The following is a 26,561-nucleotide window of genomic DNA, read 5'->3' on the forward strand; positions in this document are numbered from 1 at the left end:
TCTTTTTTGTTCTTGTTACGGCAATTTGAAACTGATCTTTTTCTTTCACACGAAGCGACCTGACTCATCGACATAGAGATCTGGATCTAGATGCTACGTCGGTGGGATTTTTTTTTCCCGGTGCTCCGTTCTCGTGTTGACATCCATGTTTCATAATTTATACATATACATTTTTTAATCAAGTCGTGCTAGTATCTCTACTGTTTTTACTGACTCCTGGTTGAAATAAAAATCCATGTATGCAGATATACATTCAATATTTAGGGTATTGACTGGAAGACAGGAACTAGCGCGGAGGAACTGATCAGAGTGGGAGCAGCTGATTGCTAAGGCTATCATGTCCATTGACTTATCCGGATGGGAATCTTTACCCGCTGAAGAAGAAACTGTATTTTCAAATTCACCAGACAGTTTTGTAGGTCGAGCACATCTTTTTGATGAGACAACGCAACGGAAGCGACATCATGAGAAACAACCAAAACCGAGGTTTAAGCGTTTTGAAAGTTTGCAGTCGCCACCCAAAAAAAGAAAACACTGTGTTTCCAGATCACCCAACCAGGTTCCACTAAATATGTCACTGGACTGCTTCTTTCATTCAACACCAAAGAAATCAGGTAGATCCCAAGTAAAACGAACAACCTTTTGGCAAAAGAAGAAACCAAGTGACTCCTGTTTTGTGGTAAAATCAAAAGAGATGAAGATGTTTTTCAAACTGACTGGTAAGTTCCAATTTGATAACATAATTTTTATACATGTATGACAGTTTTAAGTTTAGATCTGTTAGCTGTCAAACCTGACCTTGGGTGGGGGGGGGGGGGGGGGGGAATTTGACATAAATACATTTATTTAGCTTACATTTGCAGAATCAACACTTGGCTTATATCACAGATTGACATAAGTTTACATTTGGGCCAACAGCAAAGTGAGAGCTGTATTATCAGTGGTTTCTCCAGTCAATGGGAAATCATTTACAGCTTAGTCTTTTGTGAAGGACTATGACACTGGCTCTTAGTGCTGCAGCCTTGTGGGCTGGTTGGCCTTTGGGAACCATCCCAACACCGACTGTCCAAAAACCCTCTTGGCCAAGAGAGTGGGGATGTAACTTGGGCAAGACACTCTCCACTATTGTCAAATTCTAGCCCAAATAGTTGGAACAGCAGTTGCCTCCTCTGCAGTTCTGATGGTCATAGTTGGACACTACTATCATATATATATATATTTGCAGAATAGGAAATTGTGAGGTCTTTGATATGAATTTCCATGTGGTAAGTGGTAATACTTATTTACTTACCCGAGGTGCTGAGATGGATGCATTGAGTCAGTGAGAGTGATACACAGGTAAAAGAATTTAGAGCGAACGAAACATGCAAACAGAAATCTTGGATCAGTTTCACCACCTCAAAAGTAAAAAGACCAAAACATCAGAATATTTCCATCAGTTCTCTCTCTCTCTCTCTCTCTCTCTCTCTCTCTGTGGTTGGTTTGTTTCTCGATCTGTTTTTCTTTAACTTTGCATCCACAAAATTACCATTGATTAGGACCAAATTTTCAACCCTCCATAAACCAACCAGTTTCTATAGCTGATGCTAAAAAATATGAAATGAACAGACAGAAATCCTGAACTGGTTGAAGCAAACTAGAAAAGTTGTTCACAAGGTTATACACAATAAGTGGTGATCATTGAAGTAATGGGTAGTTGAACTAGCATAAAAAGGCACCAAAAAAGCGCTGAGGAGTAGGATGTTCTGACCCAGAAAAAAACATAAGAAATTAGCTTTAACACAAATATGTAACTCCAAAAACAAAACTAACAACTTTTGCCTAAAAGTATAATTCCAAAAATCTAACACAGTAACAGCAATAGTTTTCCATGACCACATGGTAAGACCACTTGGCAGAATGGAAAATTTCTGATAAAGCTCATGTCTTCCATCCAATAATTTTATTTTCATCAAAATTTGTACAGTAACTGGCCATGATGACAGGAAATGATTAAAAAAAATATATATATTAATTTTTTTTTTTTTAACCAGGTTTGATACAATGATCAGTTACATACCCTATTGAGTCAAGGTCAGGTGTCAAGGTTCAAGGTCATAACCTGCTGTTACGGGGTGGGGGGAATGCAAAAGTATGATGGAGCTCAGGCTTTTATATTGCCTGTCTTTACTCAAGCCACAACAATGGCAGTGAAACAACCAAATCATGTCATGGCTTTACACTTACAGCCACACTGGCGGGTGTATTCAGATTATCATTGACCCCATATTTGCATGTGAACTTGGAACCATTTGCTGTTTGGGACCTATATACATGTGTTATTATTTCTTGGGTTTATGTTCTTAAACCATGCGTGTTCTGATCACGGGGAACAAATTAAGCTTGTTGAATGCTGAAAACTGTCTTCTTTTTTTTCTTTTTTTTTTCTTTTTTTTCTTTTTTTATTGTGTTGGCTGGTATCTGCTGCAAATATGAGAATGATATGTAGCCCGAGACCATACAGTGTATTTGCATTGGTTGTGGTTTAAACTTGAAAAATCAACCTTTTCTTTCAAAGGTATTTTTGCCACTGTGACATAGCACTTTTAGCAATACAAATTGTTTTGTTTCATGTGCTTGTTTTTCAAGCATGCAAGATTGTTGTACAAAATGTTGTGCGCTGTGAAGCTCAAAGAGATTTTCATAAATATTTCAATACTGTTACAGGTGTTAGAGGTTCCAGTTCAGTTCACTCACTCAGTGGTAAACCAGTAATTACTATTTGCTTCAGAGGATGCTGTGATCAGTCAGTTCCTGAGTCACGACAGCTGTTGTAAAGTTGCTGACAAAGTAAGTACCAGCAGAACACATAATGCTCACAATAGTTAGTCATAGTTACAGGTACAGGGACTACAGGAAATTTTCCTTCTTTCCCCGCATTACCACTACCAGGGAGTACAACAAGCTTCCACCAGAGGCAATATCAGCCTCGGCAGAGAGCCTCCAATCCTACTTCTTACCCCCCCCCACAGATATGACCTCTACAATTAATGGGCATATATACTATATAGATTAAAATTCAAAGATTGCAATTAGATTAAGCAAGAACAATGCATGCATTATTTTAAAAATGACAGGAAAATTGACATACAAATTAAATATTGATAAAGTTTGCAATACTTTTTATCACTTCTTTTCTTTATATTCTAAATGGTTTATCCTAGTTGTATGCATGATCAGTTGCCAATATACATTGTAAGAAATTGTAATAGTCATTTGATAAAAAAAAACAAAAAAACCCAACATATTTTCATGTGGAAATATTGATGTGTGCAGTATCTGCTTGCCATGGTTTTTGCCTACTTTAAAAGGGCAAATCTGTCCATGTGGGAATACACAAGAATGAACTTCTTCATTGCACTGTGAGTACTTTTTTTTTTTTTTTTTAAATACAAGTAAAATAAACATAAGAAAAAATCAGAAGTTAACAAGGCAAATACATGTTCCCACGGTTTGTGTAAACATTTACAGAATAGATCTTAGTTACCTTGATCAAAAGAAACTAAGTACGGAGATCCGAGAAGGAAACTAAATGGTAATGGGATGATTAAATATTCAGATATTAAATGAGAGGCACTGCCTTCTGTAGGAATGCTTGACATGTCATACTTACTAATTTAATCATACAAATTATTGCAGTGATAGAAAAATACTATTGACAACAACAAAAGATCAACTCAAATCACAGCTTCATTATTATGGCAAGATGTGATCCGTGCTGTCAGTGTTATGGAACTTGGTTCAGTGATTGGTTATACTTAATAGTCAGAACATTAATACTTTTGCAAGTTAAGTTTATTGGGCAAGGTCACAGTAGTGTGCAGTAGTAGTGTGTCTTCTTGCAAGATCTGATTTTCAGTGTCTTTTTGTATTGTGTTTGATGAAGTGGGTATCACACCTGAGTCTGGAAGGCCTTGCTGCTCTTGTTTCCATTTTTTGCCTGTACATTTATACATCATAATTCTTACATATTTGGATTTAAAGTTCAAGCTTGATGCGTGTTTTGTCTGGTTTGCGTATACATCAACAATAAATAACAACAAACATCAAATACAGACTTTACTGATAATTAGTTTGCAAGGGACTTGTCTAAGACACCAAAAATCAAACACAGATGCTATTGATAATTAGTTTATAATGGAAATTTGTCTGATTCCAAAATTTTTAATGTATATCCATATCTAAAAATAGTAATAATAAAAAGCAACAACTGTACAATTGTGCATAGGTCTACAGACACAAGTACACTACAATAAGAGCTTGGACTTCTTTTCATCAAAAGTATATAATATGTGATGAATAAGCTTCTTTGTGTTGAGCCACATGGATTTTTTTGCACGTTGACACCTGGAGTATACTGATAGTTTGAAATATATTGGAAATGGAGCTAAAGACATGACACAATGAATAATTGAATTTGGAAGCAAATTGAAATAGAAGATATTTTTAAAATGATGTAGGTACTTGGCGAACGATGTGGAAGAAGATGAGGAGGAGCTAAAATATGAAATTTTCCCTTGGGCACTGGGCAAGAAGTGGAAAGACAAGTACCCCCAGTTTCTCAAGAAACGGGATAAACTGCTGCGACTCATTGATTACAAAGCCATTGTCAGTCGACGCTGCTCAGATGAGGTTAGCTGTGAACTAATGTTTTTATGAATGCCTTTGAGGTATTGTAAGTGTATGAGTGCCTTTGAGTGCTGAATAATGTTTAGTTTAAAATTTTCTTTTTCTCCCCATTAGTGTGTCTACATAAATGTTTGTCTCTGTCAGTTTTCTCACTCCTTCACTCCCTGTTGTCTATGTCATGAATTTAGAATAAATGTGGTGCTGCCAGTAATGTATTAATGCATCAAATCATACCATAGTACCAGCATATGTCATGGATTATAACAATAGAAGACTTGACCTGAAAAATGAACATGTAGCATCTTCTGCAAGTGCAAGTATTTTACAACTAGCTGCTGCTCTCTCTCTCTCTCTCTCTCTCTCTATATATATATATATATATATATCACTTCCCACTCAAACTCCAGGAATGTGAGACCTATGTGTAAATGCACTTTTTCATTTCATTTGAAAAGCAGAACTAAACAAAAGAAACCGTGTGTCTGTCAGTTGAGCGTGACTGCCACAGAAACTGATGAAATTGGCGTAGTACATTTATCGTCTAGCTTTTGTAAGATTCATCCTGTTTTCTTATCGTATACAGGCAACATCTTTTGAAAAGCGTTAGAGGCCATTCCTGAAATCTGCGCAAATTTTGGGGGAAAATGGGGTTAGGGGAGAGACTTAGGTGTGATGTTGCAGACATCGGCTGCTCCAATGCATTCGCCAATGTGTTTGACCAAATTTGGGAAAAAAACTACCCCATCTTTCTTATTTTCACCCATCCCAATAAAAAACAAAGGCCTACTTCCCTTCTATCTTGGTCTAACATGACAAACACTTTGCCAAAGATTACTTATTTTAGATCAGAGAGTCAGTTAATGAGTTAGGTCGTTTTGATCAAATTCAGAGATTCTTGTCACAACGAGCATGTTTTTGAATTAAAAAAAAAAAAAAAAAAAAAAAAAAGCAAAACAAGATTCACTCCTGTGTTTGAGAGTGTTCCAGTGTACTGATGTATGTGTTCCACACATAGCATAATTTTGTCTGGGAACACACACACACACACACACACACACACACACTTATGCATGAATGCAGAAGCACACACATATTTACCATTGCTCAAATAACTTTGTAAATCTTACGATGATTTGAGAAATAAATTTTTTTTTTTCTTTTTTTTTTTTTTGAATGTGCTGCAAAAAGAAAAGATCTCTTTAGCATGTTGACATCAGAAAATCATGAGGTGATTAAATTGATGACAAAATTTATATTTGAAGCTCTGAAGATTAGGCAGAAAAACAGTACTAATAGTTAGAAACTGCATGGTCATATAGATTTGACATTTTCCTCTGTAACCTATAATAGAATCTAATTGATGGATGAATTTAGGTTGCTGCCATTTTTCTTCAAAGAAGGAACTTTTTTCGCCCTCAGTACTTTCTTTCATCATATTCATTTGTTTATTCATATGTTTTGTTATGCAACAAAAATATGTTGATGCATTCACCCATGTCATGAGGACCTCATGGCCAATGACATTAAAGTGTCAAAGTGTCAAGATCTCCATCCTTGTCTGTCCCCTTGGACTGACTGTCAGATGGGCTGTTCGTCACGCAACAGAAACATAGCATATGAAGTCGGCTTTTTTTCTCTCTGTGTGTGGCCTTTGTCTCTGGGGGTCGGTGCATTTCATTATCGGCGTTAGCTGTTGTGTCTGTATTGCATGACAGCTTGGGCTATCCACCCTGTGTGTGTGTATATGTGTGTGCACGCGCACCCGCAGACAGACACATGTCCTTAATCATGAGTTGAACAAATTGAATGGGGTTGGGTGGGAGGGGCGTTGGGGTGTGTGATATCAAAATAATAACAAAATCAGTGTGTTGATTGTTTAGATAAGTGTGCCGCATCCCTATCACTGTATCAGTCTCGCTCTCTCTTTCTCTGCCGTCTCTCTAACACTGATACCACACACACGCGCGCACACACATACACACACACACACACACATACTGACACGCATACATACACGCACATTTATGCTGATCTTTCCCACTCACACACATAACAGGTCTTCCCATCTCTTTCTCTTCTCTGTGGCTCTCCCTCCCTCCCTCCCCCAAACTACCTCTCTGTCTCTTTGCTTTGTCTTCTCACTTTCACGGTTCATGGGGGTTGCAAAACCAATATTTTGCCAGCTTCAGGGAGGCTTTGCATTCCAGACCCCTTGGTAGGGCATTACCCCTTCACCCCACCAGGGACCCGGGCTACAGTAAGCTGTTTTGTTTCAGTCCCTCTCACATATCCCTGTAACTTACTGACTACCCCTAGGCCTATCTCATTGTTTCTGTCTGTCTCTGGTCAGTGTATACATATATACTCCCAGTCTATCCTCTCCCACCATGTTTTTTTTTTTACCTGTCACTTGGTAGACATGTATCAACAAATTTGTTATGTTAAGTATTACATGTTTAATATGACAGATCATGGCTATAGAACCTGATCACTCTCTGTGGAGGAGAGAGAGGCCACAACATCATGCAGGTGCAATTCGAAGTTACATGAAGGATCCTGATGACGATGGATACCCAAGGTACGGAATAGTGTGTACAGTTACTTGAAAATTCAGTGTTCTAAGAGTGGTTAAATGCAGTTTCCTCAAGGATAAGTGGCAAGTGAAAAGTCTGTACCCTTTACACCACATCTGCTAGCTTGAGAGGCCAAAGTACAGATTCTTTGCATAAGATGACCCCCTGGGGACATGATAAAAAAAAAAAAAGGTTGACTTATCCAAGGTTCAACATATCCAAAGCATAGATAAGTTTACTGAAATAAGTCAACTTATCTGAGGAACAGATAAATCAAGCATCATAGCAAAATGAAGTAAGTTTGTGCTGATCCACTCATCCAGTCAATGCTCAATGAAAACATCTCCAGTCAATGCTCAGTGAAGACATCAAAAGATAAAATGCAGAAGCAATCAGCAATGAACCAAGACAAATTTAAAAGACATGAAACTGAAGAAGAGCAAAGATTGTGCACTGCATGGCATGGCTTATTAAAAGTTGAGGTGACAGCCCTCTATGGGTTTGATTGCGAAATTCAGATATTATGAAGATTTAATTGAAAATAAAAGAGGGATTTGCAGGTTGGTTCAGAGTGCTTGATTTCACAATATGCTTCACATTTATTGGTTTTAAGTTTAATTTCACAAAATGCTTCACATGTATCACTTGGAAGTTTTGTTTCTTGCCACTGAAAAGTTTTTTGTTAGAAACAGGTCTCACTTCATCCCTCATCTAAACCTATATCTTCTACATTTCATGATAATAAGTTACCAGTAAACCACACAGTCAAGTTCATAATGATACCCTGTACTTTCAAAAAAGGGGGCCAGATGCATCTCCCCGTTACTGCCAGCTTTGTGATGGACAAGACAGCCAATACGACTCAGCCAGCCCTTCCAGTGTGACATGGTTTATCACTTCCACCCCTTCTACCCCAGAAAATCTGCCTGAGGAAGCTGCTGCTTGGAAGAGAGCTGTAGAAGGAAGTTGCATGGTCGCAGGTAGCTTTGACATGAAAGGTAGGCTATGTTGCTCAGATATTTTTCTCCTTGAATTTTTTTTTAGTTTGCAAGCAATGTATATTCCTTTTTTATTTATTTATTTATTTTTTTAGGCTTTTCACTCTTTTGCATGTCAAGTCATTGTAAATTAAATATTTTATGTCATAATACATCATGCAGATGGTGTTAAGATCCATAAAGAATTTGCCTAATTATTTTCAGATTTTTCAAATTAGGACAAGAATGGTTTGTTTTACATGATTTGGTTTGCTGGTGTATGTTTACCTTAGTTGTCTTTCAGCACATAGCACACAGAGAAAGGTACCTGCTGCCAAAAAGGGTACTCTTGCTATCATCATTAGGGCCAGAAGGCTTCTTGGTAGGATAAAGAGCAACAGAAATGTTAAAAGTTGAATACGTAAAAAGCTGATAATAAATGAATTGATCCCCCCCTCCTCCCCCCCAAAAAGTTAATGAACTAATAGAACAGTTTCTATGCTAGACAAGGTGAGGTATGATTAAGTATTCTGATCTTTCCTTTGTATGGATGACATGTACACAGCCGGTTGTTCAGTCATATGAGAAACTTACTGACTTGAAGACTTACATTATGGGTATTCCTGAAAAAAAAGTTCCTCTTGAATAATCATTACATATAAATGATATTTATGTGTCCCGTTTATGTTTATTTGCCCTTTTATGTAATATTTGAGTTACATCTTCTGTACTTTATTACAACATTGGTAGTTACACTTTCACAGACATTTAAGACATGGAAGCTACATGCACCTCGCAGACAGTTGAAAACTACAGAAACTGTTAAGTCTCATGTACATTAGAAAAAAAAACTTCTTGATGCAATAGTATAGCTCATAGTATATGTATAATGTATGCAGGCAGGTGAGACTATAGATGAACAGGCAGGTGAAACATGCCATATACAGTACACATATGTTTATTTTCAGGGCTAAAGAAGACTCTACCAGCTCATGACGTATTTCCTGGCACTGAAGAATGAAACAACTGAACTTTAAGAAAAGTATGTTTTTCTTTGGCTTTTCACTTAAGTCTATTCAACTGTGTGTCAGTCCAGATATGTTCTGATCTTTTGAAAAAAAAAAAAAGTTTCTTCTGTCAGTAGCGTCAGTAAACCATTTTTACTCCCCATTATTTGAGGTACACTTCCTTCTTTCAGTTTGCTCAGACATGCTTGCCAGTGCTTGCTCACAGTTGTCTCAAAACAGATTTTGAATACAAGGTGACTGGGACTAAAAACTGATGCTTTCTTGACAAAAAAAAAAAAACAAATGCAGAAAAGATTGATGACAAAAGGACTGGATACATGTATCATGCACGCTTTGGCTTTGAAACAACAGATTATGTAAAGGGAGAAAATTTCCTACCATAACATTTATGCCATCAAGAAGATTCTTGTTCACCAAATTTGCTCTTATGATGAAACTGCTGTAAACTTACCATGGTTGTGTGAAGTTGATCCAATCACTATGAAAAGATGGATATTCTTCTTCCAGTTATTACAACAATTATCATTAACACTTCTCTTATCTCAGACATTGTTTCCTGTGGTCTTAAGACTGCCATTGTAAAATCTCTTTTAACTCTCTCCATACGAACGGCGAAAGAGACGACGTTAACAGCGTTTCATCCCAATTACCATCATCAAAATATTGCAAGCGGAACACTCTTATACTGAAGAGGTGAATGTTGACAAAGAATACCATAGTTCTGACGACGGAAGCTAAAGGTTCAGACACCCACTGGACATCCGCGGGATCTGTGTAGAGGAGAAGAGAGGACTGGCTGTACTGAGTGAGTTAAGGAAACCTTCTCTCGACAAAAACCAACTAAAGAACTGCAGACCTGTTCCAAATTTACATTTTCTGTACAGAATCATGGGAAAAGTAGTTCTCCAACAACCTATTTCAAATGCTCAAAACAATAACCAATGTAACTCTTTCCAGTCAGGCTATTGAACAGGACACAGTACTGAAACTGCTCTCTTGCGAGTGGTGAACGATCTTCTGGCAGCTATGGATAAACACAGAATATCTGTTTTGCTCTTGTTAAATGTTTCTGCAGCATTTGACACTATTAATGACATTCTTTTATGGTTAAAACAACTTTTGTCATTTGTTCTTAAGCACTTAAATGGTTCAAATCTTTGTTGACGAATGGGAAACAGTTTGTGTCTGTCAGCAGTCTCACTTTCTCTCCAACCTCTGTCATTTTTAGTGTTCCACATTTTTATTTATAACATGTACCACTCTGATATCCAGAACCACTCTGTTGCTTATCAGTTGTTTGCAGATGACACTTAGGTACAAAAATCAGTCCCACCAGAAAATGGACACAAATTTCGTGATCTAGTAAGATGTACCCATGGTTATGGTATGAATAGCTGGATGAATAATAACAAACTAAAACTTAATCTTAAAGATGATTAAACAGAATCTATTCTCTTTTTGATTCATAACCCAATCTCCATTTTGTACTCTTCTATCGTCACTTAAAGTAGGCTCCCATGATACCCCATTCACAAGGAAAGCAAGAAACTTGTATGAAAGATGATTGACAAATGTTTGTGAAACTGCCTTTTATGAGCTAAAATGAATTAGATTAGTTTAATCTGGAGATACTAACACTAACAGATGATGCAGTAAAAACTAGTCACATAGTGCATTCTTAATTGATTAGATTATTACAATTCATCATTGGTAGACTTGCCTTCTTCTGTCAAAGAAACTTTACAGACAGTTCAACACTCAGCTGCTTGTCTATCTTGAAAGCCTGTTACAGAAAACCATGTACTGAACTTCTATAGAACTTAAAAGTTGGTTTCCAATATCTTTCGTCATGTATGGTATTTTATTGGAATGTTTTCTGTGAGGTTTTAACCTAACACCTTCGTAATGATGTAGCATGGCTGATGTGCTGTTGTTGCCAGTGTGCACTGACATATGTATATGTGTGAGGAGGAAGATGTCATAATTGATTGGGTGTGTATGTATGTGAGTAAATGAGTTGATATGTAGCAAGAAACATTGTTAGTTTTTCTTATATTCAGTGTCAGTGATATGTTTCTTACCTAGTCAACATTAATCGTATTACTTAAGTTATTATGTTGCATATTTAATGAATGTTCATGTCTAAAAGCAGTTGTGCATAGTTTTTTGATGTTACATGTGCTCAAACCAAAAGGCAAAACAAGGATCGTTCCTCTCACCATTGGTGCTTGGAACATAAGGACTCTCCTGGACAGAGATAACGCAGACAGACCCCAAAGGAGAACAGCACTAGTTGCATCCGAACTCGCCAGATACAATATCGACATCGCAGCCTTGAGTGAGACTCGGCTTGCAGGCGAAGGCGAGCTCTGTGAACGGGGATCTGGTTACACCTTCTTCTGGAGTGGACGAGGAAGCAAAGAGCGACGTGAGGCTGGTGTTGGTTTTGCAGTAAAAACAGCACTTGTCAGCAAGCTAGCTGGAATCCCAAAGGGAGTCAACGATAGGCTTATGACCATGAAACTCCCACTGGCATCTGGCCAGAAGCACCTCACCATTGTCAGTGCCTACGCCCCAACCATGACCAACCCGGATGAAGTGAAGGCGAAGTTCTACGAGGACCTTCACTCTGTCATTGCTGCCATCCCTAAAGCAGACAAGCTCATCATTCTTGGGGACTTCAATGCTAGAGTTGGCTCTGACTACATCTCCTGGGATGGAGTGATTGGAAAGCACGGTGTGGGCCACTGCAACCCAAATGGATTGCTTTTGCTTCAGACATGTGCAGAGCACGAACTGCTGATAACCAACACAGTTTTCTGCCTCCCTACCCGTAACAGGACGTCATGGATGCACCCTCGCTCAAAGCATTGGCATCTCATCGATTATGTCATCGTCAGGAAAAGGGATAGGCAAGATGTACGTGTAACAAAGACCATGTGCGGCGCCGAGTGTTGGACAGACCATCGCCTTGTAGTCTCGAAGCTGAATATTCGAATCCAGCCAAAGAGACGCCCCCAAGGCCAGAAGGCTCCAAAACGGCTCAACATCGCTAAGCTGAAAAACATCACCATCAAACAGTCCTTTGTGGAGCTGCTGGAAGATCGTCTGGAATCCGCCTCTCTGAACAACCAGAATGTGGAGTCTGACTGGAGGACCCTGCGTGAGCTGATCTATAGTACAGCTTCAGAGACCCTGGGACCCATGATCAGAAAGCACAAAGACTGGTTTGATGAAAACTGTGATGAAATCAAGCAGCTTCTGGATGAGAAACGCCGTCTGCATCAAGCCCACCTGAGCAACCCAAAGTCCACATCAAAAAAGGATGCGTACAATGCCATCCGCAGGACTGTTCAGCAAAAGTTACGCCAGATGCAGGATAAGTGGCTGAGTGACAAAGCTGATGAGATCCAGGGATATGCTGACAGGCACGATATGAAGAGGTTCTATGATGCCTTAAAAGAAGTCTACGGCCCCACATCCTCAGGATCATCCCCCCTCCTCAGTGCAGATGGGAATACCTTGATCACCGAGAAGGAGAACATTCTCGAACGATGGGCTGAGCACTTCAACAGTGTCTTAAATCGCCCTTCCTCCATAAATGATGAAGCCATAGACCGTCTCCCACAAGTCCCCACCAACGAAGCACTGGACGATCCGCCAACACTTCTTGAGACCCAGAAAGCAATCCGTCTGCTATCCAGTGGCAAAGCACCTGGCTCAGACTCCATACCAGCAGAGGTCTACAAGGATGGAGGCACTGTGCTGACTGAGAAGCTTCATCAGCTGTACTCACTCATGTGGAAAGAAGAGACGATCCCCCAGGATTTCAAAGATGCATCTATCATTCACTTGTACAAGCGAAAGGGGAACCGGCAAGCCTGTGATAACCATCGGGGCATTTCCCTGCTCTCCATCGCAGGCAAGATACTTGCCAGGATCCTACTAAACCGCCTCACAGCACACCTTGACCAAGGTCATTTGCCTGAGAGCCAATGTGGATTCCGGAAAGAGCGCGGAACCACCGACATGGTGTTTGCTGCAAGGCAGCTGCAAGAGAAATGTCAGGAGCAAAATGCTGATCTGTTCTCCACCTATGTCGACCTCACTAAGGCCTTTGACACCGTGAGTAGAGAGGGACTGTGGAAGATCATGGCCAAGTACGGATGCCCTCGGAAATTTATTTCCTTGGTCAGCCAATTCCATGAAGGCATGCAGGCTCGAGTCCAGGACAATGGTGAAACATCTGCTCCTTTTCCTGTCACAAATGGTGTCAAGCAAGGCTGCGTCCTGGCTCCAACGCTGTTCAGCCTCATGTTCTCTGCAATGCTTACTGATGCCTTCAGAGATGGCGATGTTGGAATTGGCCTAAAGTACCGAACAGATGGCAAGCTGTTTAACCTCAGAAGGCTTCAAGCAAAAACGAAGGTCATGACAGACATCATCAGAGACTTTTTGTTTGCTGATGACTGTGCCCTCAACACTGGATCTGAAGCTGACATGCAACTCAGCGTCAACAAGTTTGCCACTGCCAGCAGGAACTTCGGCCTTACCATCAGCACGAGGAAAACTGAAGTTCTCCATCAGCCAGCCCCAGGGAAACCCTACGTTGAGCCCAACATCACAGTCAACGGTCAGAGACTCAGTGCGGTGGAGCGGTTCACATACCTTGGCAGCACACTGTCACGAAATGCGACCATCGACGATGAAGTGAATGTCAGGATTGCAAGAGCAAGTGCAACTTTTGGCAGACTCAATGCAAATGTCTGGAACAGAAGAGGCATTAGTCTTGAAACCAAGCTAAAGGTCTACAGAGCAGTAGTTCTCCCCACACTACTGTACGGCTGCGAAACTTGGACAGTGTACCAACGACATGCCAAGAAGCTGAACCACTTCCACACAACATGCCTCAGGAAGCTACTGAACATCAAGTGGCAAGACAGGACCCCAGACACAGAGGTGCTCGCAAAAGCCACCCTTCCCAGCATCTTCACCATCCTGATGCAGTCCCAGCTTCGCTGGGCTGGACACGTGGCGCGCATGCCAGACCATCGGCTGCCCAAAAGGCTCTTCTATGGCGAGCTGCAACAAGGGAAGAGATCACACGGAGGTCAGAAGAAGCGCTTCAGAGATACTCTGAAGGTCTCTCTGAAAGCGTTTGATATCAACCCTGACTCCTGGGAGGAATCTGCAGTGGACCGTAACAAATGGCGCGCTGCTGTGCACAAAGGCGCCAAGTTGTGCGAGGCCAACAGGACTGCTGCAGCTGTTCAGAAGAGGCAGGCCAGAAAGTCACGGGCAAACAAGCTCCCTGACAATGATATGCCTGTCTTTGTCTGCCCCAACTGTCAGCGAACATTTCGTGCGCAGATTGGACTATTCAGCCATCTGCGCACTCACAGATAGACTCATGAGCATCCTTCCCCCCACCCCACCACCACCCTTCCCCCATCCCCCATCTGGATGACAACGATGGTCATCATCGATCTCGATGGACACACCATTTTTTATGTTGCATATTTAATGAATGTTCATGTCTAAAAGCAGTTGTGCATAGTTTTTTGATGTTACATGTGCTCAAACCAAAAGGCAAATTTCTGAAAGAATAAAGTTAAGAATTACTTGTATATATTTCATTTTATTAAATGGTTCTGCATAGTTGTACCATTCTAACCTAGTAAAGATTCACAGTCTACCCTGCCGTGGTCTGCGTTGTTTGTCCAACATGCATGTTTAAAATCCTACATCACAGACGCAAGTCCAAAGGGATTCCAAACATTTGCACACTATGGGCTTCTGTTTTGGAAATCTCTACCACAGAATATCAGACACTGCTCCACTAGCAGATCCTTCAAATCTAATCTTAAAACATACTTGTTCAAACGATATTTAAAACTATACATCTTTCTTCCTAAAAAAAACAACAACTGTGTGTGTCAATTTGTGTGGAGGTGGTGAGGTGGGAAAGGTGAGTCATGAGTGATGTTACACTCTATTTAAGCAATCTTCTTAGTTAATTTGTATCACCATTCTTCTTTGTATTCTTGTGTCTTACTCAAAATACATGTTTAATGCGCTCAGAGACGCAGGGTAAGTGTTGAATAAATGCACATTCTTCTTCTTATCTCCTCCTTCATCTTACTGTTGTTATTATCAAACTGACAGGTGGTATTTCATGATCAGTATGTTTTCTTGTGTGTATCACTGTATGTGTTATCTGTGAATGTATGCATATGATTTGGAGAAGAGCAAAGGTTGGGGAAGTAAGTCTACGCTTATATACTTGATGAGTTTTGTTGTATTTACTGTGTGCAGGTTCTGGTGATAACATAGACTGTGATGCAGATGAATGTCTGTGATATTCTCCAGAAAAAAATGAAAGAAGATTTTCCAGTTTGTTGTCATGTATGGAATTCCAAATGTTTCTTTTTGAAACTTTGCTTGTATAGTTGTCTTCTTTATTTCATTTTTTCCATGACAAATAGTTTAATGATTGTTTATAAATGTGACAGATATCTCATGAAAACACTGAATAAAAAGTGTTGTAGAATTATTTTATTTCACATGCCATTTTCCTTTCAGATAGAAATGTCATTGTTTTCATGATTAAAAAAAAAAGATTGTTGTGTTGATCTGTTTAATGATCAGATTAAAACAATCATAAACATTGAAATGTCAGTACATTTGTTCAGTTGCAAGAGAGAAAAATAGTAATTTGTTGTACAGAGCATGAAAGTAAATGTTAATGTATAATTCTTGTATTTGAAGTCAGTGTTATCATCAGTGTCAAATGTCCTTAATGTCAAATCGAAGGAAAGCGCATAAGAAATTAGTTTAAAGAATAGTTAATTTTTTTTCTTGTTCATGACCTTTAGTTTAATGATTGAGAAAAAATAAAGAAAACTGCCCAATATCAGTTTGAAGTGATCTTTTGTAAGCTTTGGATGCTTTTCTATAATCATCTTTGAATGGAATGCTATTGAATGTTATTCAGATGAAAATGAAACCTGAGCCTAAGTCAAGTGATGACTTCAGTATCCAAGTCATGTGATGACCTCAGCATCCAACATCTATGTTCAAAATAATCCCTGTAGCATCCAGATGACTTACGTGTAGGAGTTGATTCTATTATAACTTGCCATTTGAAAAAAATCTCGTGTTTACATTCATATGATATACTTGCTACCATGACATGTGTTAAACAGTGGGCTCAGTTCTCAGTCACATGCAAACACCTTGCAACAAGCATTTCTGGGAGCATAGAAGGATCAAGAAACTACAAACAAAATACTATGGAGCTAAAATTATATTCATGAAGAACAGATTGCATGAAGAACAGATTGAGTCTAAATTTAGAGAGAGATATGCACTATACACATTTTTTATGCCGTTCGTTTTTGACTCACTTGTGTAAACAAAGTGAGTATGTTGTAACCCGGTGTTCGGTTGTGTGTCTGTGTGTCTGTATGCATGTCTGTGCGTCCATGGTAAACTTTAACATTGCCATTTTCTCTTTAAATACTTTGTCTGCCAATACCAAATCTGAATTATACATAGTAGGAAAAAAAAATCACATTTATACCAATAATAGCTTGTAAGACTTACGAATAAAGCCCTATTTCCGGATCATAAACAGTTTATGTTGAGGCTTGATCTGATTCCATAAACACTTTAAAACCGCCTCACATAGAACATAGGCTGTTTGGTAAGATGATAGAATGACATTTTTCTTGTTCACATTTAAATGAAAAGAAAAATACAAATTCTGGACAGAACACGTACAGTGACACTAACTACACCATCGACATGTTTACTGCATATGATTATTCTAAAGTGGACAATGAATAAGTAGAATGAACATGAACAAAAATTTGACCATTTCACATTTCACTGAGTTTCAGTCAGCCCTGTCTAGACTGGTCTGAACAGATCTTCAGATAACAGCCTGTATGTTGCAGAGTGCCTGAGGTGATGGCAATGTCTGCTTCACTGCAGACTTCAAAAGAATTTCCTAAATGCCCAAGATATACCAAAATACATTATTGAAAAGGCATTATCACCTCAAATACCGCAACCAAATGATCATGCTTAAAAAATATGTTTTGATATTAATTTCTGAATGTCATTCGTAGATCCAGATTTGTGCTGTGGGTAAAACTGTTTACTATCGCCCAAACATGATAGGTTCAAATCTACTATTATACCTTTTTTTTTTTCAACCCAAAACTTTATAGCATCAAATAATAACACATTTTGACAATTAATTTTTGTTTGTTTGATTTTATTTTTTTAGTTGTTTTTTTTGTTAAGTGTGTATCACAAGTGAGTCTTGAAGGCCTTGCCTCTCTAAGCCTCTTATTGTTATTTTGTTTGCGTTTCAGTTTCAAGGTATCAAATCACAAAGACTGATCCATATGCACTACACCACAACTACTTTATGAAAGAAAAATTAAAAAAAGGGAACAGATACCTGACTTACCCATAGATCCCAATGTGCTGGTTGGGTTATGAGAGCCAGCCCTACATATGTATAAAACATTAACATTAAATGAAATAAGAAAAAAAAGAAGGAAATAAGTCAAATATAAAACTATGTATGAAAATTAAATCATAGGAAGATGATACAATGAAGGTAAATGATTGAAATAAAATAATAATAATGAAAATGAACCACGTCCTGCAAACTTGTGCACTGGCACCCACACATACATGCATGAACACAAACATACAAATGCACATACACACACACACACACAGATGCATAACATCCGGAACAACTTGCAGTCTCAGACACTTAGGCCCAGTCCTCCACCATCACATAAACATTCCCATGCCCCATCCCCCATGTGCACACAAACATTTTCACACACATCCACATGATCGCATCGTACATAATGTATGCTCACAGACATTAAGCATCATTCCGTGGAATTACAAATACACATACACTGATGGGTGCATGTGCACACATGAAAGATCTATTGATCATGATTGCTAATGCATGTTCAGTCAGATGCACCCTTACACATGAGCATAAAAACATGCACCATCATATACCCATGCACCTGAGTATATGTAATATGCATACAATGATAAATGAGTCCTGTAGGGTACAGTCCTGGGCCCTCTTGTCATCCTCACCTTCATTAATGACCCTTCCATCACTCAAAGCACCACCAAACTCTGGTGCTGGTGACGATCTGAAATGAATCACCTCCCCTCAAGATAGCCTCCAACTACAAGACATTTCATCCCTGGAACATTGGAAAGCAGCCTGGCAGATGAGCTTCAACGCCAGTAAATGCACTGTTACCTGTATCTCCCCAAGCAAGAAGAAAGCTGTAATACCAACTAAGTACAGCTTCCATGGGAAGACAGGAAACAACAGCATCCAGCAGAAACATTGGTGTCACAATCAAAGAGGTATGTACTGTCCTGGGGAAAACACATTGCCAACAAGGGCAACAGAACTGGGTTTTCTGAGGTGGAACTTCTGCAAATCCTCCATCAGTGTAAGTCGACAACATACGAGACCAAGGTCAGACCAGTCTTGAGTACATATCCACCATCTGGGACCCAATCAGAAAGACATCACAGTGTTTGAGAAATTGCAAGGCAGGGCAGCCCGGTATGTCTTCAATAATTACAGCGGTTGGACACCAGGCTGTGTGGCCAGTATGCCTAAGTGGGACCCTCTCACAGACAGAAGACAATACAACCACCACACGATGCTGTAAAAAATCAATAACAGTATGATTGACATTGGTAAGTCCTTATTTTACACCAAAGGGGATAGCTGGACCAGGGGAGCCCAAAGACTGTTCCAGGAATGTACAACCCACCCAGCCCTCTGCAATAGTTTCTTTCATGGATCTCTGTGCCAGTGGAACAACATGCCACCCTGCCTCATGGATACTCCTTAATTAAATTGGAGCTCTTCCAGGCTGGTCTGGGTCAGCATACTGGCACAGCTAAGAACAACTAACCAGCAGCATCACATGTACATTGTTTTAACCTTTTAGATCAAGTTGTTACTGAGCAATTGGCCACCCACTTGTCATACCCAATTAGTGCAGCAGACTCTTCTGCTGGACTGCACACATTCGTCAGAACCCAGACCAAGCCAAGGAAGAAGAACCCACACTGCAGTGAGGAGAACTGATAAAGGAAGAAAAAGCCCTTCCCTACCACCTATACTGTCTGCATAATGAGGAACTCCAGAAGGTGGAGAAAGCAAAATTCCTGGGTGTAGAGTTGACAAAAGACCTTCACAGGGGAGCACACATCCAGGCCACAATAGCAAAGGCAGACAAGACAAGTGCCTTCATGTATAGAAACCTGAGAGGATGCCCCTACACCACCCAGAACCAGATTCCAGACCATATTATCTCAGCCATTTCCCCTCAGTCTTTCAAGACCAGGACTGAGGTGTGGTTGCAAGCCTCAGGCTCGATCAGTATAGCTACAGGACAGGTTGTTTTTTGTTGTTTTGTTTTTTTGGTTTTTTAACTGATGCTGTGTGGGGACCGGGTTCACCAGGCTGAACTGGGGAGGGGGAGGGTTGGGAGGGGGGGGGGGGCTTAACAGTCGTACACATGCAGACATCAGTCACCTAGAGCGCACCCCCTATTGTGGATTGTTGCCCTGTACTGGGATTACCACATGATTACGGACAAGATAAGACAAAGCACACAGGAAGTCAATAAAGAAGTAACCTGGGATCAACACATTAATGCCATCACAGCTAAAGCCAACAAGACCCTTACTTTCCACCTAAGAAACCTCAAAGTCAGCTCAACTGAACTCAATGAGAGAGAATCCCACATCTTCGAGAGACCTCTCCTCAGGTATGCCACTTCAATCTAGAACACGCAGAGGAACATTGACACTAGAGCAAACATTGTCATAGGCGATGATGCGTGGTGTTGTGCGGTCCAGCACCTCCGTCTTCATGCTAGGGGACAGCAGCCAGGTAGATAGAGAGAGTCGGAACACAATTCTGAAATATAAACAGACTTACATTTACTTATGTTGATTCGAGCATCAACATTATCAGCAACTTTCGTTTTCTGCTGTTACAGTCTGTTACCGGAAGCGCAAGATAAATAATCGGCCCTGGCTATGTTTAGGAACAGATTGACTTTCTGTAAACAAGCTTCGGAGGTGGGCATAATAATTCCTGTTCGTTGCTTTTATTTGCGCTGAACACGCAGAGGAACATTGACACTCAAAGCAAAGCGATGATGCGTGGTGTTGAGCGGCCCAGCACCTCCGTCTTCATGCTAGGGGTCAGCAGCCAGGGAGAGAGAGAGAGTCGGAACATAATTCTGAAATATCAACAGACTTAATTTACTTACGTCAACTCGAGCATTGTCAGCAACTTTCGATTTCTGCTGTCACAGTCTGTCACCGGAAGCGCAAGATAAGTAATCGGCCCTGGCTATGTTCAGGAACAGATTGACTTTCTGTAAACAAGCTTTTGGGGTGGGTATAATTCCCGTTCGTTGTTTTTATTTGCGCTGCACAGGTTAGAACCAATAACTTCATTCCAGTAACACGCTGTCTGCTGTCAGGAATGGCGAAGTTGATTTAAAATTTGTAAAACCGTACTGGGGATATGTCTGAGCATCTGCCTGCTCCTGCCATCAGATCAAAACATTAAATTAATTTAATTTAGTTGTCACCAGATTGTATCCTGACGCACATTTTTTAAACACTGTGAACACACGTTCCAAGCATTTAATGAGAACCAAAGCCGAACAGTCTTCAAAACGTTCTAGCTCATTTGAACATAATTTACTTTCAGTTTGTACAGTAACAACACCGAATTAAGTTGTGTGTGTGTGTGTGTGTGTGTGTGTGTGTGTTATTATCTAGAATAAGAAAAGTTAAGATTTAAAATTAAGCCACAGAATGACAGATTAGTGATTGTCAAGTGCACTGAGAAAAACCTTTTATTCAGACAGAATATTAATTTTGTTGCCCTGTTTATTTTCATAAAGGTGTAGGTGATATACTGTTCAATACAATATGTGTGTGCACATGTATGCACACAAATGTGTATGTATTTGTAATCTTATGTAAGTAATCTCATTTCAGAGAGTCTGACATGCTGGAAAAGCAACCCCATTATTGTGTCATACCATTTGCATTTCAATATAGATCTATAAAGTGTAAATGTAAAAAATAAAAATAAAAAGTAATAGTCTTATACAGATCTTCTGTTCACAGTATAACTGAGTCATTCATTTTGATACATTATATTTTGATGGACTACTGAATCCTTTTTTATATTAGAAAGATGGCACTGACAGGAAGGTAGGTGTTGAAACCAAACCAGACAGGAAAGCAGAAATGTGATTCCCATTTTAGATATGAATTTAATCATTATTTTAAAATGTAGTTTGTAAAAACCCTATAAATACCCTCTCAAAGTTATACGCATTATTCATGGATTTCACTGACAAATGTTTGTGAAGCCAGTTACTGTAATTTTCATGAGTAAAAGACTCATTGCGATGAAATTATCATTGTAACACACTGATTATTGTATTAGAATAATAATTTACATGTATGTGTTATAATTAAGTACTGTTTTTTTCTTCATAATTTTCAGGCAGTGGATACTTCAAGTGATGGAGTGTCATGGCCATGAGAGGGCATCAGTGAGTGGGTGAAACCACAATGGCTGGCTGGAACTGGCAGCAGTTTTGCGGGCATGGTGAAAACTTCACTGCCTGGAATAATGATGACTTTGGGCACTGCTTCGAGCAGCTTGTATTTCAGTGCCCTTCGCATGCCCTGCTAGCTGTCATTTGCAGCTATTACATCGCTCATCGTCAGCACCGCTTTGCTGGCAGCAGACTCTATGTCAGGTGGTCATGGTTCCTGATAGCAAGACTTGTGTGCAGTCTTTGTATAGCATTGGTGCCAATAATTCAGATTTTGATCTCAGACTTTCTGCTAAATTTGAAACCCAGTATAGCAGACGGCATAGTATGCGCTGTCACTTCTTTAGCATGGATTATTTACTCTGTGTATGTTGTAAATTTGAGGTACATGCATGTCATCAGTCTCAGAGGTCCTGTGTGTGTGTTCCTGACTGTGTTGCTGGTGGTAGCTGCTGAATCCATCCACACACGCTCAGTCATTATCCAGCATTTGGATGATTCAGCGGCACGGAACGAAGCTGAAGAATATGCCACCTATGTTATTCTTGGGCTGTTGGTGTGTAATCTATTGACCCTGATTCCAAATGCCAACAGGTCATACCGAAGTGAAGGTCTGTTTTCGGCTCAGGCGAGCTATGATTCCAGGGACACAGAACCGATTACTTGGGACCATATACGGTCATATGGAACTATCCCGGCACCAAGAAGTGAAACACTGGTAGCAGAAAAAGGAGTGAACTGCCTTTCCTGGCTTACGTTTTATTGGGTACAACGGTTGATGGTTCGGGGGAGTGAGGACAGGATTGACAGTGTGAACGACATCTTTGAGCTTCCTCCCAGGTTAGACACCGAAAAGCTTGAAAGTAGGTTCCACAGAATTTTAAGTGGGAAGAAGAGAAGCAGTGAAAACCATCACCAGAACCATACCCCTGAGGATGGAATGTCAAATGACGTTCATCATCCGATTCAAAACCATTCCGATGAGGATGAAGAGTCCCATGACACTGAAGTCACTTTCAGAGGACATAGGGCAAGAGATGAAGAACCAGCATCATCACCCAAGACATTATTCCAAGCGCTGCATTCTGCGTATGGCTGGGAGTACTACTCACTGGGAATCCTGAAGTTGCTGGCGGATGGGTTTGGCTTTGCAGGGCCCATCCTGCTGAACTTGCTTGTGACGTTCATCGAAACTGATAAAGAAGCAGAGTACCATGGTTACTTGTATGCCTGTGCTTTGTTGCTGTCCACATTCCTGGGGACCATTTGCTCCACACAGTTTGACTACAACTCTCAGGTGACCTGATCATTGTTGTATAATGTGAAAGTTTTAATGTTTGTTTACGAATTTGTGTCAGTGAAAAAAAAAGGTGTGCGATGATTTCACTAAAGAGAGACATTTTGAAGTAAGATTGGTCTGGGACAGAGGTGTGTACATGTGGGCTTGTGTGTGCATGTGTATGTGTGTATCACTCAGTGTGTGTGTGTTTGTGTGTTTGTTTGTCTGTGTCTGTGAAAAACAGATAGAAGGGAATGAAATTGAGACTGGAGAAAACAATAATTAATAGATTCAGTTTGGAAGAGGTTTCCCCATATTTATTTCATCCTGTCTAATTTAAAACAATGCATCAAGGTATTTATGGTTTGTGTGTAAAGAACAAGGTTTCATAAGTTTATAGTAATATGCTACATCATATACTGTGTGGTAAGGGATGTAAATATCTATAATATCTATATCAGTCAGTCAGTCAAAATATCGGCACATTTGGGTGTGGTGCGGTGTTCTGGTGGTGGTGTTGAAGATGGGGTGTTGCCATCATCACCACTGTGTACAGAAAGGCTCTGATGTAGGCATTTGTGTGTATATGTGTGTGTGTGTATCACTGTGTGTGTGTGTGTGTGTGTGTGTGTGTGTGTGTGTGTTTGTCACTTTGTGTGTGTATGTCACTTTCACTTTATGTCTGTGTGTGTGAAAAACAGATGAAAGGGGATGAGGTTGAGATTGGCGAAAAATGATAATTAACAGATTCAGTCTGGAAAAAGTTTCCCCATATGTATCGCATCCTGTCTAATTCAAAGCAGTGTGTCAAGATATGTATAAATCTGTGTGTGAAGAACTAGGTTTCATAAGTTTGTTTATAGTAATATGCTACATCATATATTGTGTTGTAAGGTATGTATATATATATATATATCTATACTATCCATATAGGTCAGCCTATCAAAATGTCACCATGTTTGGGTGTGGTGCGGTGTTCAGGTGGTGGCGTTGAAGATGCGGTGTGCCATCATTACCACTGTGTACCGGAAGGCTCTGATGGTGAGCAGTGTGGCCCAGTCCAAGTTCAACACAGGGGAGATCGTCAACTTCATGAGCACCGACACTGATCGCATCATCAACTTTTGCCCCAGCTTCCATGCCTTCTGGAGTCTGCCCTTTCAGATAGCTGTTTCTCTCTTCCTTCTGTACCAACAGGTGAATTATTGATAGTTGTGTGTATACATACACTTATGGTGTTGTATGAATATATATATATAAGGTTGCCAAGTCATCAATGGTTTCCCACATGGTTAGAGATAACAGGATAGTAGAAGAACAAGAAGAAGATGTAAGAGAGGCAAGAGTTTCTAAGCATTTTTGAACTGGCCATCATTTTGCCATTTTTTCTCTCCTTCTTTCATACAGACAGTTGTCATTGTTTAAGGTTTATCTCCTCCTTCTTTGTTCGTGGGCTGCAACTCCCATGTTCACTGGCATGTACACGAGTGGGCCTTTACATGAATGACTGTTTTTACCCCTCCATTAGGCAGCCATACTCTGTTTTGGGGGTGTGCATGCTGGGTATGTTCTTGTTTCCATAAGCCACCTAACGCTGACATGGATTACAGGATCTTTAACATGCATATTTGATCTTCTACTTGCCTATATACACACAAAGGGGGTTCAGGCACAAGCAGGTCTGCAGATATGTTGACCTGGGAGATTGGAAAAATATCCACCCTTTACCCACCAGGCACTGTTACTGAGATTTGAACCCGGGACCCTCAGATTGAAAGTCTAGGGCTTTAACTTAACCACTAGGTTATTGCACCTGTCGTTGAAGGTTTATGAAATATGCCTGTTTAATTATTTAGTACTTGCAATAGAAGATGGGGAGAGAGAGAAAGAGACATGCTTTCTGCTTTTCTTCAGTTTAGTGTTTCTATTTTCTAAGTTACTTTTGTTTAAGCTGGTACATTAAAGATTATTTACATTTTATTGTCAGTCGTCAATCAAGGGTGAAAAAGTGTGCATTTGTGCTGTATCTGTGTATGCACATATGTGTGCACATGTGTATGTGTGTGATCTCTCTCCCTGTCACTCCTGTGCATGTGTTTATGTGTATGTAAAGAATACACATGTATGGTTCTGTTTGTTTTTTTATATGAAAGATGATATCAAAGATTGCAGGAGGTGTAACATGAATAAAGAGGCCATATTTCCCAGGAGGAGCAAAAGAACACCAAAGAAAATAAAAGAAGAGGCATTGCTTATTGCTGATGTACAGGTTGATGGTGGTCTGTCAAAATGACTGCAGGTGGGGCTGGCTTTCCTGGCAGGGTTGGGCTTTGCCATCATCCTCATCCCAATCAACAGAAAGCTGGCCATCAAGATTGGAGACATCAGCACTCGCATGATGGCACAGAAAGATGCCAGAGTCAAGGTTGGCCACAGCGTCTGTCTTTCATGATCAGAGACTAATGAGGAAGTAGGAAGGAAAGGAAAGAGTGTACTCATTTTTTCTTAACCCATTCAGTGCCAAGCCTATTTTATGTTCAGTGACAACTGTTTGCCAAAGGATGTTTTGGTCATCGAGGGTAATGATTTAAAAAAAAAAAAAAAAATCTTGCATGCAAACTAGTAAAGAAAAGTATACATCAACTATATAATAATAATAATAATGGATACTTATATAGCACACTATCCAGAAATCTGCTCTAGGTACTTTACAAAAACGCTTTGTTAACATAAAACATTACATCTATGTTACATACACACACCAAAATATGACTACACACACACACACACACACACACACACACTGCGTACATACATTTTAACAATACATGTGTATCTAACAGCTACCCTAACACATACGCACACATAGGCAGGCACAAACTTACATAAATGCACGCGCACACAATACACATTAATATACATGCATGTAGTTATGTACACATACATATGTATACATACATAGTCAAGCACAGCTAACGCAAAGGAAGTGGACCTGCCACAGTATTCAAGCATTATATTCAAGTTGATGCCGGAAAAAGAGGGCGCTAGTCAGGGATCCAGAAGGGAGGTGATCTGCTCCCAGGAGGTGAAAGGCCATAGTTACTTTCGTCTTCTCCACATAGGTGGGTAGTAGTAGATTGCACAGGACAGAATTCAGACCCCTACTGAAGTCTACACTAATGGGTCACTGTAGGAATATTAGATAAATGAAATATTAGGAAGAAAATTTCCATTTTCTGAAAGGAATATGAACACTCTATCCAGTTACGATAATTTCACAAGGATTTAATGATTTTTTTAATAGGAATATTGCTTCAGTGCCATGGACGGAAATTTCCATCATGCGGCACTTTTATAGCGCACTG

General features: G+C 39.9%; 2 protein-coding genes across 2 annotated transcripts in view; both read left to right on the forward strand.

Annotated features, from left to right (window-relative positions):
- The first annotated feature begins 598 nt into the window (after nucleotides 1–598).
- Nucleotides 599–16,085, forward strand: LOC143281545 (speedy protein A-like). The gene is made up of 8 exons (XM_076586765.1): nucleotides 599–719; nucleotides 2,771–2,829; nucleotides 3,316–3,401; nucleotides 4,500–4,671; nucleotides 7,137–7,246; nucleotides 8,043–8,239; nucleotides 9,187–9,260; nucleotides 15,562–16,085. Exons 1-7 carry the CDS (start codon nucleotides 695–697, stop codon nucleotides 9,237–9,239), a joined length of 702 nt encoding a protein of 233 aa, XP_076442880.1. The 5' UTR covers nucleotides 599–694; the 3' UTR covers nucleotides 9,240–9,260; nucleotides 15,562–16,085.
- Nucleotides 16,086–20,681: 4,596 nt separating this feature from the next.
- LOC143280801 (ATP-binding cassette sub-family C member 10-like) overlaps nucleotides 20,682–26,561 on the forward strand; it is a 31,964-nt gene continuing 26,084 nt past the window's right edge. Inside the window, exons 1-4 of the mRNA XM_076585487.1 lie at nucleotides 20,682–20,730; nucleotides 21,863–23,214; nucleotides 24,178–24,393; nucleotides 25,496–25,621. Of these exons, the coding sequence (XP_076441602.1) occupies nucleotides 21,931–23,214; nucleotides 24,178–24,393; nucleotides 25,496–25,621 (1,626 nt within the window). The 5' untranslated portion in view covers nucleotides 20,682–20,730; nucleotides 21,863–21,930. The remainder of the gene's footprint in view (nucleotides 20,731–21,862; nucleotides 23,215–24,177; nucleotides 24,394–25,495; nucleotides 25,622–26,561) is intronic.

The sequence above is a fragment of the Babylonia areolata genome, chromosome 4 (genome assembly GCF_041734735.1).
Source record: "Babylonia areolata isolate BAREFJ2019XMU chromosome 4, ASM4173473v1, whole genome shotgun sequence".
Taxonomy (NCBI): Eukaryota; Metazoa; Mollusca; class Gastropoda; order Neogastropoda; family Buccinidae; genus Babylonia; species Babylonia areolata.